Source organism: Dunckerocampus dactyliophorus, chromosome 9 (genome assembly GCF_027744805.1).
Source record: "Dunckerocampus dactyliophorus isolate RoL2022-P2 chromosome 9, RoL_Ddac_1.1, whole genome shotgun sequence".
NCBI lineage: Eukaryota > Metazoa > Chordata > Actinopteri > Syngnathiformes > Syngnathidae > Dunckerocampus > Dunckerocampus dactyliophorus.
The window spans coordinates 3,253,170-3,269,437 of record NC_072827.1 but is presented as its reverse complement, the minus strand read 5'-3'; the positions used below and the strand labels follow the sequence as shown (position 1 = coordinate 3,269,437).

General features: G+C 42.2%; 1 protein-coding gene across 3 annotated transcripts in view; it reads right to left on the bottom strand.

Moving 5' to 3' along the window:
* Positions 1-16,268, bottom strand: part of xpo4 (exportin 4) — a 62,344-nt gene that overhangs the window by 14,534 nt on the left and 31,542 nt on the right. For all 3 annotated transcript variants that reach the window (XM_054787224.1, XM_054787222.1, XM_054787223.1), the window contains 7 exons: positions 15,008-15,165; positions 11,189-11,363; positions 8,733-8,909; positions 7,286-7,428; positions 7,033-7,178; positions 2,376-2,553; positions 793-952 (listed from right to left, as the gene is read on the bottom strand). In XM_054787224.1, the coding sequence (XP_054643199.1) occupies positions 793-952; positions 2,376-2,553; positions 7,033-7,178; positions 7,286-7,428; positions 8,733-8,909; positions 11,189-11,363; positions 15,008-15,165 (1,137 nt within the window). The remainder of the gene's footprint in view (positions 1-792; positions 953-2,375; positions 2,554-7,032; positions 7,179-7,285; positions 7,429-8,732; positions 8,910-11,188; positions 11,364-15,007; positions 15,166-16,268) is intronic.

Sequence of the window (16,268 nt, the reverse complement as noted above, 5' to 3'; positions counted from 1 at the left end):
TGAACCATTAGATGGTACTCAAGTATAGTGTACCAGTGTGAGCCACATTTAAGTTGCCTGTATGTACTGTATGTTGTTGGCAAGCTGTTTACAGTGAAAGATGTTCAAGCTCAACCACATTGTTGTTCTTAATGTTTCACAGAAACATGACAATTATATGGCTTAAAATGTATGCCATATAACCGTATTGAAAGGTTACATTCCTTTTGCAATGGAGCGAGCAACACTGTCTGTGAGTGTGCACCATATTACACTGTTTTGTTTATATTTACTTTGCCCAGGCACCTCCATCTGTAGTTTTTTTTTGTTCCCCAGTTGATAAAACTGTCCGTGTTGGTCATCGGTGTTCATGCGCTCACCTTGTTCATTCTGTTTAAAATCGAAACAGTCCCACACTGTGGCTGAACCAGCGCTACTGTGCCTTCATTAATGTTAGCATATGCTGCCTCACGAGGATGACTGCTAGCACGCCGTATCCACTCACTAGTAGCCCCGCCTCCACAAAGAGGCTGAATGAGATAAAGGTTCACACTCTCCACAAAAGAACCAATGCGTACAGACAGATGCAGAGTGAACCCTCTTGTCATCCGGCCTGTGTGGCACAGAGAGACGAGCAGACGAAACACACACGCATACATGCACATGTCAATTTGTCGAGGGCGTCATAAATATAGACCTGTTTTTTTTTTTTTTAATTGTTCAGTTAATCGATTTATTGATTATGGTGACAGGGTTACATATGCTGTATATATTAAGTAAGGAGGTGTACAGTATATATAGTCTGTGTGTCACCTGCTGGTAGAGTTTCTCATCCATTAGCAGGTAAGTCTTGGCCCACCGTCTCAAGAACCAAACAATGTCTTTTCCCATCTGTGGACTCAGCAGCTGCGTCAGACTAGCTCTGGTGGCTCTGGACTCCACCTCGGAGGTCCTCAACACAGCAGACAGCAACCTGACACACGAGACGAGAATGGGAAGACACAAAAGCAAGAACTGAATCTTGATTTGAGGCCACTCTGATTGAAGGAAAAACGTACACACGCATTTAATGTCGACGAAAATGATGAAAATATATAACAATCCTGCTCAATTGAGCCAACACTCATTTTTCAGTGTACATTTTTCTGTACACAATTTGTTCGGTTTAAATTATTACATGACACGTTCTCCAAACATGCAGACATCTTTACACAGATCTTCTATTCTATGCATAATTTGAAATTGTTAGTCGTGGATGAAATGGAGATTCCATGATGGCTGTCGTTATTATTTTTACTGAGATTTATAGTGGTGACAAAATTAATCTTGGATAATGTTTGGTCTTTACTTAATTTATTATTTAATCCTGGTTAATGGAGGGAAAATAAGACCTGAAACCTGACAGGGATATCATAGTTTCATTGAGGGGTTCTGATATGGTTCTGTTGAATGCTTTGCAGTGCAAGTCATTAGACAGCTTTGCCAGAATTAGCCAAAAGGCTATTTTTCCCATTTGTAGTCCCAAGTCCTAGTCCTAGGACAAAAAGGAGCACTTGATTTGCTCACCAGCACAGTATGGGTAATTATCCGTCTGATAATTGTAATGGATTAGATTTTATGTAGCGCTTTTCAAGTTACCCAGAGCGCTTCACACTAAAGTGAACACATTATTCATTCACTCATCAGTCACACACTGGCGGTGGTAGGCTAAATCTGTATACACAGCTGCTCTGGGGTAGTCTGAAGGAGACGTGGCTGCCAATTCGGCAGTGCAATTAGTGCACCGCCGTTGTTTGTCATAATGTGGCGGCGATTGAACGCTGCAAATAATAGCTGTGTGCAGAGAAAGCGTCATGTACATAATAACACCAATAGTGAAATACATAGTATGCACAAAGCGCATGCCCTCAAGGTGGCTTTTTATGGCTCCATAACAGATTGAACTTGTCCACAGAGAACAAAACCACGTTGACATTTACAGGGAGGCTCGCTCACTATTTGGAAACTCAACGTCATGCGACAACTCATCCCTGCAATCTGCTGTCATCACACACACACACCACACACATTGTGAACAATCTAGAAACCACTGTAGCTCAATGACCTTCACAAGACAATACGCTTGGCTGCTGTGATTATCTTTAGTCGTCACTGTGATTATGTTTACACAAGGACACACACACACGTGTTGGAGGGCTAACACAAGCAGAGGGATGTTCCGCATGTCGCATGAGTGGATTCAAACATCCGATGCTCATTCCAGTCAGATTGCCTAATCCCGCACTTGCAGAAATAAACCCAGGACGCAAAGCTACACCGCGCCAGAAATAAAAGGCCCCGCTCGTAAAGACGCCGCTGAGCAGGCAACAATTAGAGCAAAACTAAACGGCGACTACCTGATGACCGAGTCGGTGCGGTTGAAGCCCGGAATAGACGACGCCTTCTCCCCCGGTGATCCCAGGATCTGCAGCGTGGTGTTGATGTCCACCTCGGTCGAGTGCTTGATGGAGAACTCCATCACCTCTGAGGGGATCATTGGCGTTTCGCCCTGAGGGTCATCGGCGAGTAGATACCCTGGAGGGAGCATGGATGGTGGCGTGTAAGGATCATGGGGGAAAAACAGCAAAAAAGAGTCGGTACTCTTTATTCACATCACCGTAAAGAGACAGGGCTTATTTGAGAGGAATCTAACCCGTCAACCTTCAAGTGCCAAAATTCCCATCACCAGTAAGGACTGCACAAGAGTAAAAAAACAAACAAACAAACCCTGATACACACAGAATTTTCCTCCTTACATTGTGCCTTTTGCTCTATTTTCCACATTTTACTGTTTGTTTAATTTGAGTTCTACAGTGCAGAGTGGGCCCCAAAAAAAACGAAAAACAGAAAAAGAGCCATGTGCCGCAAATGGCCCCTGGGCGGCACTTTGGACACCAACAGGGACCGCTGCTCGCTTGTCTTGTATCTTACGGTCTCCGCATAGATCTGTCAGTCAAACAACAACAACTAGACTCATCACTAAGGTTCCATAGGGAACACATTTAATGTGACACCATTTACGTCATAAATGGCTTATTTAGTCTTATTTTGTCTACCATATTGGGTATATTGGCATCTTCAAAACAGGGCTGTATACCTTAGAGCCGTGCTTTTTAAATAGTGAAAGAGGGAGGTGCGGTATCAGGTGAGGCATCTGTATATACTATACTATATACCAGGGGTCGGGAACCTTTTTGGCTAAGAGAGCCATGAAAGCCACAAATTTTAAAATGTATTTCCGTGAGAGCCATATCATATTTTTTAACACCGAATACAACCAAATGTGTGTATACAGTATTTAAGGAATACTAGCAATTTTAGAATATCAGTCTCTGAATGTATTCTTTGTAATAATGTTGTTATATTGAAGCTAACCAATAATAAATAAATAACTTTTTACCATTAATGCAACTTCTGGTGCTGCATGGTTTTGTGACCTACTCCGTATCTTTCTTTCTTTTCCTTTTTCATCAAAAGGGTTGTCTCTTCACAATTAGCTAGCTGACTATTTGATTAAAGAAGGTTTGATTAAAGGAGGGACAACCCCAATAATAATCAAGTTTTGGTGTCTGACACGGAAAACATGGGAAGGACAGCTGGGATTGCGCTAGAAAAAAAAATGGATGGGTTAAAATGCATTACAATGCATATTTTGAATTTTGTAATGTTTCTGTTTCTGTAATGTTTTACTTTAAAATGTCAGGAAAACAAATTAAAATAAACACATTTTATGGTGTTAAGAAATGTCTGAGAGCCAGATGCAGTCATCAAAAGAGCCACATCTGGCTCCCGAGCCATAGGTTCCCTACCCCTGCTATATACTATATATACATTTCTTCAAACTGGCCTCTGGTGAGGGCAAGCGGCATAGAAGAAGTATGGATGGACATTTCTTCAAAGTTGGCAGGTCTGTTTGTGTCTTTATTCACACTTGAATAGGGTTTGTGTGCCCGAGTGATCCTAGGAGCTATGTTGTCTGTGGCTATATGCCCCTGGTAGGGTCTCCCAAGGCAAACAGGTCCTAGGTGACGGGCCAGACCAAGAGTGATTCAGAAAACCTTTATGAACAAAACGCATGAGGAGGGACTGCACCTCACCCGGATGTGGGACACCGGGGCCTCACCCTGGAGCCAGGCCTGGGGGAGTGGCTCGCAGGCAAGCGCCTGGTGGTCGGGCTTTCACCCGTGGGGCCCAGCCGGGCTCAGACTGAACAATCCACACGGGATCTCCTCCTCATAGACCCACCACCTATGGGGGCAAGCATAAGGGTCCAGTACATTGTGCTTTGGGTGGCAGTCGAGGGTGGGCGCCGAGGCGACCTGGTCTTTGGCAGCCAAATCTGGTTCTTGGGACATGGAATGCCACTTCTCTGGCGGGGAAGGAGCCCAAACTTGTGAGAGAGGTTGAGACATTCCGACTAGATATAGTCGAACTCACCTTAACCCACAGTTTGGGTTCTGCATCCAAACTCCTCGAGATAGGCAGGACCTGGTTCTACTCTGGAGTTGCTGCAGGGGAGAGGAGGCGAGCTAGTGTGAGCTTTTTTAATAGCCCCCCGGCTCGGTGCCTCTGTGTTTGGAGTCATCCCCGGTTAATAAGAGGGTCATTTCCCTACGCCTTCGGGTTGGGGAAAGGGTCCTGACTGTCGTTTGTGTGTACGCGCCGAACGGCAGTTCAGAGTACCCGAGGGGTGTTGGAGAGCACCCCAACTGGTGACTCCGTCGTTTTGCTGGGAGACTTCAAATGGGAGACTTCAATTGGAAGGAACAGAGACCCAACGTGTAGTGAGGGTGTGCTGGGAACGTTTGGCAGAGCCTCCTGTTCATCAAGTCTGCAAGTCTGTTCATCTGCATCCCGGGGGAGGATGAGGATATTGAGTCCGAATGGGCTCTATTCCGTGCCTCCATTGTTGAGGCGGCCGATCGGAGCTGTGGCCGCAAGGTGGTTGGTGCCAGTCGTGGCGGCAAGGCCTTAGGATCTCGTCTCTGCTATTTGCAGACGATGTGGTCCTGATCACCTCATCGGACTGTGACCTGCAGTGTTTACTGGGACGGTTTTCATCCGAGTGTGAAGCTTCTGGGATGAGACTCAGCACCTCCAAATCTGAGGTCTTGCCCCAGGTGGAGGAGTTCAAGTATCTTGAGGTCTTGTTCACGAGTGAGGTTAGGTTGGAGCGTGAGGTCGATAGGCGGCTCGGCGCAGCGTCTGCAGTAATGCGGTCGATGTACCAGACTGTCGTGGTGAAGAGACAGGGTGAGGAGCTCGGTCATCCGGGAGGAGCTCGCAGTAGAGCCGCTGCTCCTTCACATCGACAGTTGAGGGAGCTCGGGCATCTAGTCCGGATGCCTCCCGGACACCCTCCCTGGTGAGGTGTTCCGGGCATGCCCAGCCGGGAGAAGGCCCCGGGGAAGACCTAGGACACGCTGGAGGGATTATGTCTCACAGCTGGCCTGGGAACGCCTAGGTGTCCTCCCGGTGGAGATGGAGGAGGTGGCCGGGGACTGGGAAGTCTGGGCTTCCCTACTGAGACTGCTGCCCCCGCGACCCGGATCCGGATAAGCGGAGAAAAATGGAATGAAAGGTTCTCACACGTATCAATAGTACAGTCATACCTCATTTATCACCGTTAACTGGTTCGTGATAAGTGAATATCAGCGAGATATGATTCCTTATTTATTAAAAATATATAACAAATTGTCATACGGGCACGTGAATAAAAATTAAAAACAATTAGCGCTTAACACTCTTAATTACGAGTGCATCTGAACGCCTCACAATGTGCAATAAGAACGGAGCAGCGAAGGGACAGAGCGTGAAGTCCCTTGCTCTGTGTGCATCAAATAGCAACAAATAAGTAGGTTTGATGATTATCTAATACATAAATAATATATACAACTGTGATTGGGGCTTCATCGTTGGTCGTGTGTATTTTTCTACTTACTGCTTTATCGTAATTGTTAAACTTTCCCCTTTGGTTTGGCATGAAATGAAGATGCTGACTTAAACCGCAGCAATCGTGAGTGGACAAAAAAAGTGAAGCTCAAATTCAACCCCTTCAAACGGAAGGATGCCAACATCAAACTAGAATAAAATACATGTAGGATGATGACTTATCTATTCATCAGCGCTCATGTGAAACTTTATCAAAATGCGACCATGCAAAATACTTGTTTTTGACCTGCAATTACTTTAAAATTAATCAACCAATTCCATTCATCCATCCATTTCCTATGCCGCTTGTCCTCATTATGTTCAATATTTCCAATTAATTCAAATTAAAAGGATTATGCTTTTTTAAATGTGCAGGAGTACACGGCTTCAAATGTCTGAAGGGGTACGCAACTGCAAAAAGTTTGGGAACCACTGGTATAGAGCATAGAAAACCTGTTTAAGACCAACTGAGTATAGTATTTAACATTATTAGAGACCTCTAGACATGAAATAACACCCCTATATTCACCTTTACACTCTTATTACCAAATACAGTAGACATAGTAACAGAAAATAAGACATTTAAGACATAAATCAGACTTGTACTGAAGTAACAGGAAGTGACATCAGGCGTTCAGAGTTGAGTTTTAGTTTGCCGTGGGTCACGGCCACAACAGTAGCCTGTGTTATTATTATTGTGCTTTTTGTGAGATAATTCCAAACCAAAAATAAAAGCCTGTTTTTTCTGACATTACTGACACCTAGTGACCAGTGTAGACATACATAGATTACATATATTTAACATTAATGTTAGCGTGACAGAAAATAATTCAGAGCCACTGCCTTACAGCAAGACGCATGGCACACTTCAATGCCTGCGACGCGGCTCGCCAACTCTTCTTCTCTCTTGGACTGGCTCTAATTATCAGGAAAACAGGACTGAACCCGATAGCCCAACCCCTCAATCACAGCTCAATACAGCACAAGACTACCGTCACTCCAATATCATATGAAAACCCAAAAAAACATTCAGATTCTCCTTATGCCGCTTAAGTTTTCCTTAATTTTCTGGCTAGTGCTGACCTGACACCAGTATGAGCCAGTGGATGTCCTCGTAGAGGTCGTCCAGCACTTTGCGGTCCACTGAGCCGAAGTCCGACGAAGCCATGAGGTGCTGCTGGGTCCTCTGTAGCTGGCCGTGCAAGCGCGTGACGCGGTCCTCCAGAAGACTGCGAGAGGGACACAGACACAAAAGAAAACAAGAATCTAATAATAATAATAATAATAGCAATAATAATGATGATAATATTAATAATAATAGGATGTGCAGCTTTACCTTGTGAGGAGGGGGATACAGTGGTCTGCAGCCACGCGGCCCAGCGTTCCAATGCTTGACAGCTGGTCTGAGAACAGCTCTCTGTCGTCCTCTTGAAGCTCGTTGATCTCCTCCTCCTCATGGGACGCCGCTCCGTTCACCGACTGAGAATGAAGTTGGGGGATTTGTTATGGCGGCTCAGGGTTTCAGGCTGAAACAGGAGTGTCCAAAGTGTGGCCCGGGTACAATTAGTTTTTTTATATTGCTCTGTGGCACATTCAAAATTTTAACTAAAAAAACCCCAGCAAAAATATTAAAAATCTGCTGTAATTTTACAAGAACAAAGTCAAAAATATTAAGACAAAAAAGTTGTAGTCTAACAAATGAAGTCGTAATTTTAAAAGGATATTATGAAAAAAAAGTTATTTTAATAGCAGAAAGTTGAAATATTAAAGAAAACATGTATTATAATAAACAAACAAATAAAAAATGTCTTTTTGCAAACTTAGGTTGTGAAAAAAGTTTGAATGTTACAAGGATAAAGTCGAAATATTATGGAAAGAAAGTCATAATTCCGAGAAGAAAATTTACAAGAAGAGAGAAATAGTTTGAAAAAAAACCCAACAAAAAACAGCAGAAATGTAAACAAAAAAAAGCTGTAATTTTACAAGATTAAAGTCAAAATATAAAAAAGGAAAAAAGTCATATTCTAACAACAAAAATGTCACAATTTTACGAGAATAAAAAAAGTTATGTTAGTAGCAAAATTGAAATATATATTAAAAAAAAGGTTGTTTTTTTTAAATAAGTGGTAAATTCTTGGAAAATTAGGTTGAGGAAAAAAGTTCTAATAATACAAGAATAACATAATATTATGAAAAAGATAACATGTTAATAGCATAAAGTTGTGAAAAAAGTTAGAATGTTACAAGGATAAAGTCAAAATATTATGGGAATAAAGTCATAATTCCGAGAGGAAAATTTACAAGAAGAAAGTTGAAATAGTTGGAAAATTTAAAAAAACAAAAACAGCAAAAATGTAAAAAAAAAAAAAAAAAGTTGTATTTAAAGTCAAAATATTAATAGGAAAAAGTCGTATTCTAACAAGAAAAATGTCAGCATAAATAATGATATAGTAGCAAAGTTGAAATATATTAAAAAAAGGGATTTTTTTATTTTTATTTTTTTTAAGTCGGAATATTATGAGAAACAGACAAAACAAAATAGAGTAGTCATTTTTGGGAAAATCAGGTTGAAGAAAAAAGTTGTAACAATACAGGAATAAAGTCAGAATTTTACGAAAAGAAAATTATTTAACAAGAAAGTTGAAATATATGGAAAATTAAAAAGACAAAACAGAAAAAATGGGAAATAGTTCAAGTCAAAGTTTTCACAATGTGGCCCTCGCTGGAAAAACGTTTGGACACCCCTGGGCTACATTATTCAAGATAATAGGACGCCATCTCACCAGGTTGCGGGTGCCGTCCGGCGCGGCCAGATGACACTGGATGTAGGAGTTGAAGACCTGGACGGCAGGCTGGACGAAGCAGCCACGAGGGAAATGCTCCTCGTCCTGCACGAGGGTGAGCCATGACTCCAGCAGCTTGTCGTAGGCCTCCATGTACACCATGTCATCCTTGTCCAGCTGGCAACAAGACAAGAGTGATTCTGTATTTGACCACTCCACACGGCACAGTGGACAATCATACAAGAAGATAAAGTGCCTCGCCACAAAGAGTCTTCCATCACTACTCAGTAGCGGCCATTTTAGACGATTCTGACTGATCTTTTAAGGCACACATAAACATGGAACCTACCAAAAGAAACATTAGACTCTCGTCTTTCATCGGGAAAAAAAGTTTGTTTCTACCTTTTTCTGTTCTTTAGTAATCAGCAGTGTAACATAGGTAAGTTTCGGGAAAATATCAACTCCCAACTAAAAAAAGGGAGAAAACCATCTTTTTGTGAAAAGATACATTTCAAGCATAACTTTCACTTTCACTTTTAAGAACGTGAGGTTCTGCATTGGTGACGACCCAATTCTGATGGTGTCAGAGCAACTCGTCAAAAGCCTGGGCAGATGGTACAATGCAAGCCTCAAGGACAAAGACCAGGTGCAGGTATTGAGGCAGGACATCACAACCACCCTAGACACCATCAACAAGACAATGTCACCTTGTAGTTGGCCGTCTTTGATGAGGGTGTCTAGTGTTCAAAGGCCGAAACACCCACTGATTCAAAGGTACACTGCTGATGTGTCCCAAAATTGACATCCTTCTTATGGCTGAGATCAAGTTCCCACGCCCCTCTCAACATCCACGCCTCATGTGATTACCACCATCTATTGGAATGAAGGACATTTGCCATGAAGTCCTGTGTATTTAGGAACTTGACACAAACATTTTTTGCTTTTGTGACAGCTCAAAAATCTAAACAACTATATCAACATAAATAACACAAAAAGGGGTATATTTATATTTACAAATACAACACCATTAACCATTTACAATTTTCACGTTTGGAACTGAACTTTGTGTGCACGCGTGCTCATGCGTTACAATTTCCCTACAAAGCGTAACCTTCTGCCCACTACACTCCTTCCTCCTCACTCTCTCACTTCCTCCTTCCTCTCGTGTGTGATTTATTTCCGACCAGATGATCCCTGCCGAGCCGTCAAATGCACTTCTGCCACCTGTTGGCCGTTTTTATGACTTAAAATTGCTCTGACGTGAAGACGTGGAGAGTTGCGTCATCACCTCTTTTTGCCTCATTTATATGTAAGACGTATAAATGACATATAAAAATGTTGTCGGGCGTTGGTTATAAAAACGTATAAATACGTCTTTGGTATTGAATGAGTTAAACAATGCTGGAGTAGATTCTCGTGAATGATCAGTTCTGCTTTTCATGATGCTAATGGGGTAAAGGGTCTTGTTCAAGGTTTAAGAACCTTAAGTAGGCCAAGTCTGATTTTGCAACATCATGTGAGGCCCAAAACCAGTTTGCAGAGCATAAAAGGCTGCAGCATATGATGCCCAGTTCTGATTTTTTGTTCAAATCTTGGGTTTAGGGAAGTTAAGATTGCTGCAGCGTGTGCTGCAGTGATGTGCGAAACCACTTTCATTTTTGATCCCATACAATTCAGGCTGGTATCGGCAATACCGATCCGTTACAGATACTTTGTGCAAATACAGTTAATGTGTCTGGTGAATTTTAAAAAGTAGTGTACAGTGTTTCAAATCATATCATAAAGAATACAAGACATCGTAGTAATTGATTAATTTTAAACCCTGACGTATATTGAGATAATGGGGTGATTTACAATATAGCCAAGCTAATATACAACATCAGAAAAAACTAACGACAAAATCATGTATCCGAAGTATCAAAAGTACCAATACTTTTGATTTGAGAATTGACTTTATGATCATATGAGCAAAATAATTTGAACTGACGTGCAGTGTGAACGTAGTCTTAGTCTTCATTCTTCCTCTGAAGCAGTGAATGTTTCTGGCACAGGCAGGAGAGGAGGAGCGCCCCATTTTATCACCCTAACTCACCTACAGCACAGTACGGGGAATCTCGCCTTTTAAAATGTTTTTTAATGTTATTAAATCTATCGGTATGACATCGTAATTCCTAAGGCCCAATAAGTATCATGCACCCGTATTAAAGAAAAAAACATACCTTTACAGACAAACAGTAGATGCAAATGACGAAGATGCAAAATGGTCCATAAATGCCCTTTGAACCAGCTATGATTGAAAACCTTACTCTGACATGGAACAAAAAAGCCCGGAAATTGAAAAAGACCACCTGAGATCATGAAATCCACCAGCACATACAGAAAGGTTAGCATTCCCAGCTCCTACAGGGAGAACACAGCAGCAGTCACTGGCGCTGAACCAAGCTGTCATTACTCACCACCTCCTCCAGGGCGGCGCTGCGTCCAAAGGAGCAGGTGAGCAGCGTGAGGCAGTTGATGAAAGAGGTGAAGAGGTCGCTAGGCAGCGCCGTTAAGGTGCTCCTCGGGAACATAGTGATCAGGTTGGAGATGATGTTGGAGATGCCGACTGCTTCCGAGTCCTCTATCTCAATCCTGGGAATGTGGATGATACATCATGAGGACAGACAACGTTTTATGTAGTGAATAAAAGTGAATAAAGATACAAGCATGCTTTGTGCACTGCTTCCTTTTCAGCGCAAACACGTGCTCTGGCCCACAGGACCACTCTTTCCACTCCGCAGGGTGAGGCCGAGGCTAAACGGGGGTCAATTTCCAGTTCAGTCGCTAGTGACTGAGGTTTGAAAACAGGCATGAAAATTGATCCTAAACCAAAGTCAAGGGCGACATGACCCGCAGCGCTTTTCCACAGCTGCACGGCAGCCCATTTTAACAGGGTTTCTGCCGCACGGCTGTAAACAAGCGCTTGGTTGAAAAGGAGATCACACAAAGGAAAACCCAGAATGACGGACCTGGACTCTGGATAGACGTGGCCCGCAGTGGCTGCTAACTCCATTAGGCCGCGTTGTGAGGGGTTATTCATAGCCTGATTCATCTTGTGTTATTTGGCACGGTTTGATGTGTTTTAGTCAAGGTGATGAGAAGAAAGCGTGCTTTGAAACTCAACATAGACCTATTTCAATATCGTTTTCACAAACATCACATTCTAATTTGGAAACACAGAAGAAGAAAACTCTAATATGTTTAATAATCACATCTTTTTAGCTTTAAAAGGAAGGAAACATTTAAAATAATGTAAAAACGAGATAATAAATTATTGGAAAAATAAATAAAAAAATAAAGTAGCCCTGTCATGATAAATTTTGCTGGTCGACAATTGTGCTATAAATTATCGACGATAATCGATAATTCCGACCTCTTTTAGACCATATTATCATTACCTTTATCATTCAATGACCAGTGTAAGTAAGTAATGTATCTATGTGAGGCACAGAAGATGCCTACTATTAACAATTACGAATCGCGTGGTGTCACCACGTCACATACCCTGGGATCGCAAGCTCCCGGGGTATGTACGCGCCACCAGACGCCTTATAAGGCATCCTCGCCGGTGCACATCCGCAGCATCACTGCTGCCAGCAGTTGTTTTATTCCTCCCTTAATTTTCTATATTAAAACGGCAAAGTACCTGTTTTTTGTTTCTACAATGTTGATAATTAGTTTTGTAGATATTTTTTACATTTTGTCAAATTGTGGTTACAGCAAAATAATGTGTTTATTTTGTGGTATTTTTTTAATTGATGGTTTTGTGGGCTTTTTTTTTTTTTTTTTACCAACAAAACGAGGTAAAAGTCATGTTAAATGTTCAGTTGTCCAATCATTTGTAGTTTGTAATTATTTTTGCTTCATTTTCTGCATGTAAAACTATAATTAATGTCTGTAAAACGTGTTTTGGGTGTCTGGAATGAATTAGTTGGATTTACAGTTAGAGTACGTTTTGGTTTGAGACAGACGTTCTGGAACGGATTAATAGTGTTAACCAAAGCACCACTGCATTATGATTAAGCCAACGGTCCGACCTCAACCCTGACCACCACAACAGAATTATTATTCTCATCTAATACTTAGAGGAGCAAGCTTTTACTCTTTTAATAGCAGCATTACTTTACGTTTCATGTGTCTGTCCCCTTAACTCATCATCTGGTTCTAATTCTTGCATCCATAATGAACACCAGCAATGTCAAAGGTGGACAGCTGCAAACGTGAGCCTGTGGAACACCAGCAGGAGCACCGGGCATTAGCAAACCAGCCAAAGCAGCACAGCGACCTTTTGTCTACCACAGTGTATGCTGCATCGTTAGCTCAGAGACTTCAACGTTGTCACCTCTGCTCCACTAAGGAGCCCCAAGTGGCGTTCCCGGTCATAGGGAAGGTTGTGTGCGAGGCCCGACTGGGCCCGATTCCGACGAGGCCAAAGTGTGAGCAGAACAGCTCAATCGCTGCAGAGAGGCCGTCCCTCTCCGCATGGTTTTCCGATGAGGCAATTGGAAAAAAGCTCCAAGAATAGGTGATTACAGACGGAGAGCTGGAGTGTGTGTGGAGAGCGGGTGAATGTGGGTGGGGGTCCAGTCCAGAGTGAGCTTCTGGAAAGACCCTCTCTCACTAATTATCAATGAATGCGCACGTTTAATCGGGCCTCACTCATTTACGCAGCAGACTCGATGACACCCGCATTTTCACCAGATAATCTGCCTCAAGACTCGCCACATAACTTAGGAATGTTAAAATGTGACTTAAAACATTGCCTGTTTAACAAAGACTCTCTGTGATCATTGGACTCTGAAAGAGATTATTTTTATTTGCATTATTTTCTACATAATGAACGTAGCAGATGAAAACAACACGTCGAACATGTCTATGTGCCTTCTTACACTAAGCCAGTCTGCATGATGTCGACAATCTTACGTTATAAAATAATAAAGGCAATTCTATGAAAGTGGCATTCTTACAGCACCAACCTCTGGGCCGCAATGAAAATGAATGAAAATAAATAAATAACACTGAAAAAATATAAATAATAATCTGTAAATAACTGGAAAGTTTTGTAAATTGATATCAATTTTGGAAATATGGGCCATTATTTTATTCAGAAAATAATATACAGCTACAAATCCCACTGTTTTTTCATGTTTATTTTTGTTCCTAGCTGCGACCTGTCCCACTTTATTCGACGGTCCTTGAAAGCACCGTCTAAATTTCACCTACGCTGCACGGATAGACTACTATACTGTATTTTTCCCCTTCTTCTTTCATCTTATAGTTGCTTCCAAATGCTGACACTATGTGGGAATGCATAAAGGTAAGATCTGATGACCTTCTTGAGTGCTAATGTGCATATTTGTTCAGTGTACAACCTCTCTGAAAAACAAAGTCAAGGCTGGTACTGGTGGATGGTGGGTCTGTATTCATTTCATGTTTTTAACTGATGTTGTTCCTGTCTTATAATACATAATAAATAAGATCAATTCATTATTGTGATGTGTTGAAAATCCTTCCCGGTGACTAGCTGGCGGGCCGCTACTATTTACATCCTTTCTCGTCTTCAGTTGTGCTAAGCTATGGAGCATGCGCGATAATCGCTACCCGGTGCGTGTCTTTGCAATCCATTAATCTAAGAATTTATTATTCTTATCGATCCGGGAGGCTGCTACCGATGCAGCCGCATCTCTCGCTCATCAAACCGGATATCTGGTCGCATCGTTTATCATTCACAACCCTGGTCCTTCATAGTTTCACTGCGCTGCAATTCCATGGGGGTGTGGCGTATGAAAACGCATTTGATGTAAACACCGCGATTACTACCTTGTAAAGTTGCTTCCCAGTTGAAGGCATTGGCATGAGCAGTCCAAATTTGATACTAGATTGCACGGCGCTGCCAGGACTCGGCTTTATTTTTAGAAATGTTTGTTTTAAACAGGTGAAGGTGTGTGTTCTCGTAGTCTCACGTTAAAGACCAGAGCGTTGTGGGTTAAACTTTATTACTTTGCATCACAGTTCAATTATGACTGATGGAGACTTCCCCCCGCCTCCTTTATACTGTATGTTACTTTACCATCTTATTTTCACGCAACAGAACAAACAAATTGGAGGTTTCTTTCCTGAAAGTAACTTTTTTCTAAACTCACGTGATTATGTGCATACAGAGAGAGACAAGCAAAGCCACATGGATTCCCTGGCTTGCACTCCATCATACAAGATCATCAAGCCTGTGCACTGACCCGTTGATCATGCTGAGCAGGCCCTCCACCAGGTGGGCCAGGTAGGAGATCTGGGCACTCTCGTCTGGGAAAATGGGCCCGTGCATAGAGGCCAGTTGGGCCAGGCATTGCAGGGAGTCCTGGGCCATGTCCGAGTCTTGCCGAATCTTCCTGTGGACCTAAAAGACATGAAACCATGTTTTTTTTTTGGTACTTTCTTCAAAAGAGGAGCCACATTCGAACATGTGTTTGTGTAATTGTGCTAACTATTGCTACGAATGGCATTTCCTCGGAGTTTCCTCGGCAAGTTTCATCGGAGTCGCAACAGCAGATTTGCGCATGCCTTTTACACAGAAGCCAGCAAAATGAGATATAGCCGGAACTCTGTGTGCTTATAGTTTTAATTTAAAAGTCAACTCAGTTGGGAGTGAGAAGCGAGTGCCTCTCTCCCAGTCCCCACATTGTAGAATACCCTTTCACACAGGCACCGTTCCCGCCTCCAATATCACCGCGGAAGCCGAAAAATTCTGGTTCTGTGTTAAATGCCGTTCTCACACAACAGTGGAAAAAGCCCGATTTGAATGAACGAGCGTCGCCATTTTCCCACCTGCTTTGTGTGTTGCTGTTCTGTAGAAACGGCACCGACAAGGAACGGGCCGGCTACGGTTTCAAGGTATACCACGGTATGAAAAAGTCACAGTTTTCAAAACCACTAAAATTGTGTGTCATATCGTTTCTACGATATGAGAGAAAGTGGAGGTCCAGCGCGGCCACTATGTGGAAATACTTCGTCACGTTCTGTGTTATTCCTCGCTGTCGGAACTGGGCTTCTGTGTGTTGACACCACAGGCGTGTGCTATGTTGCCATACGTCGGGCATAGATAGCACATCCGTTAGCATTGAGCATTAGCATTGTACGTTGCGACCTTCTTGGGCCACTTGACTGCATTTATTTTTATTTTGCTTTGTTTTTCACTAAGAAAATATCTATTGTGTTGTGACTTGAGTTGAGAAAGAATTTAGTTATTTAATTTATTTTAAAAACATATGTTACTCTTTCATCATGTTATATCATATGATTTAAACATGACTTTTTAAAAAAATTATTATTATTATTTTTTACCTCTTTTCAAAAAATATATTTCAAAATAAGACACAAAAATCTCATACTGGCCCATGCCTTGTTGAAAATGTTCTTCCCTCTGAGGAAGTATCAGGAGTGCAACGGAGGCAGGAATCACGTGTGTGAAAAGGACCGGTAGGGACGGGAGGGAAGCAATCG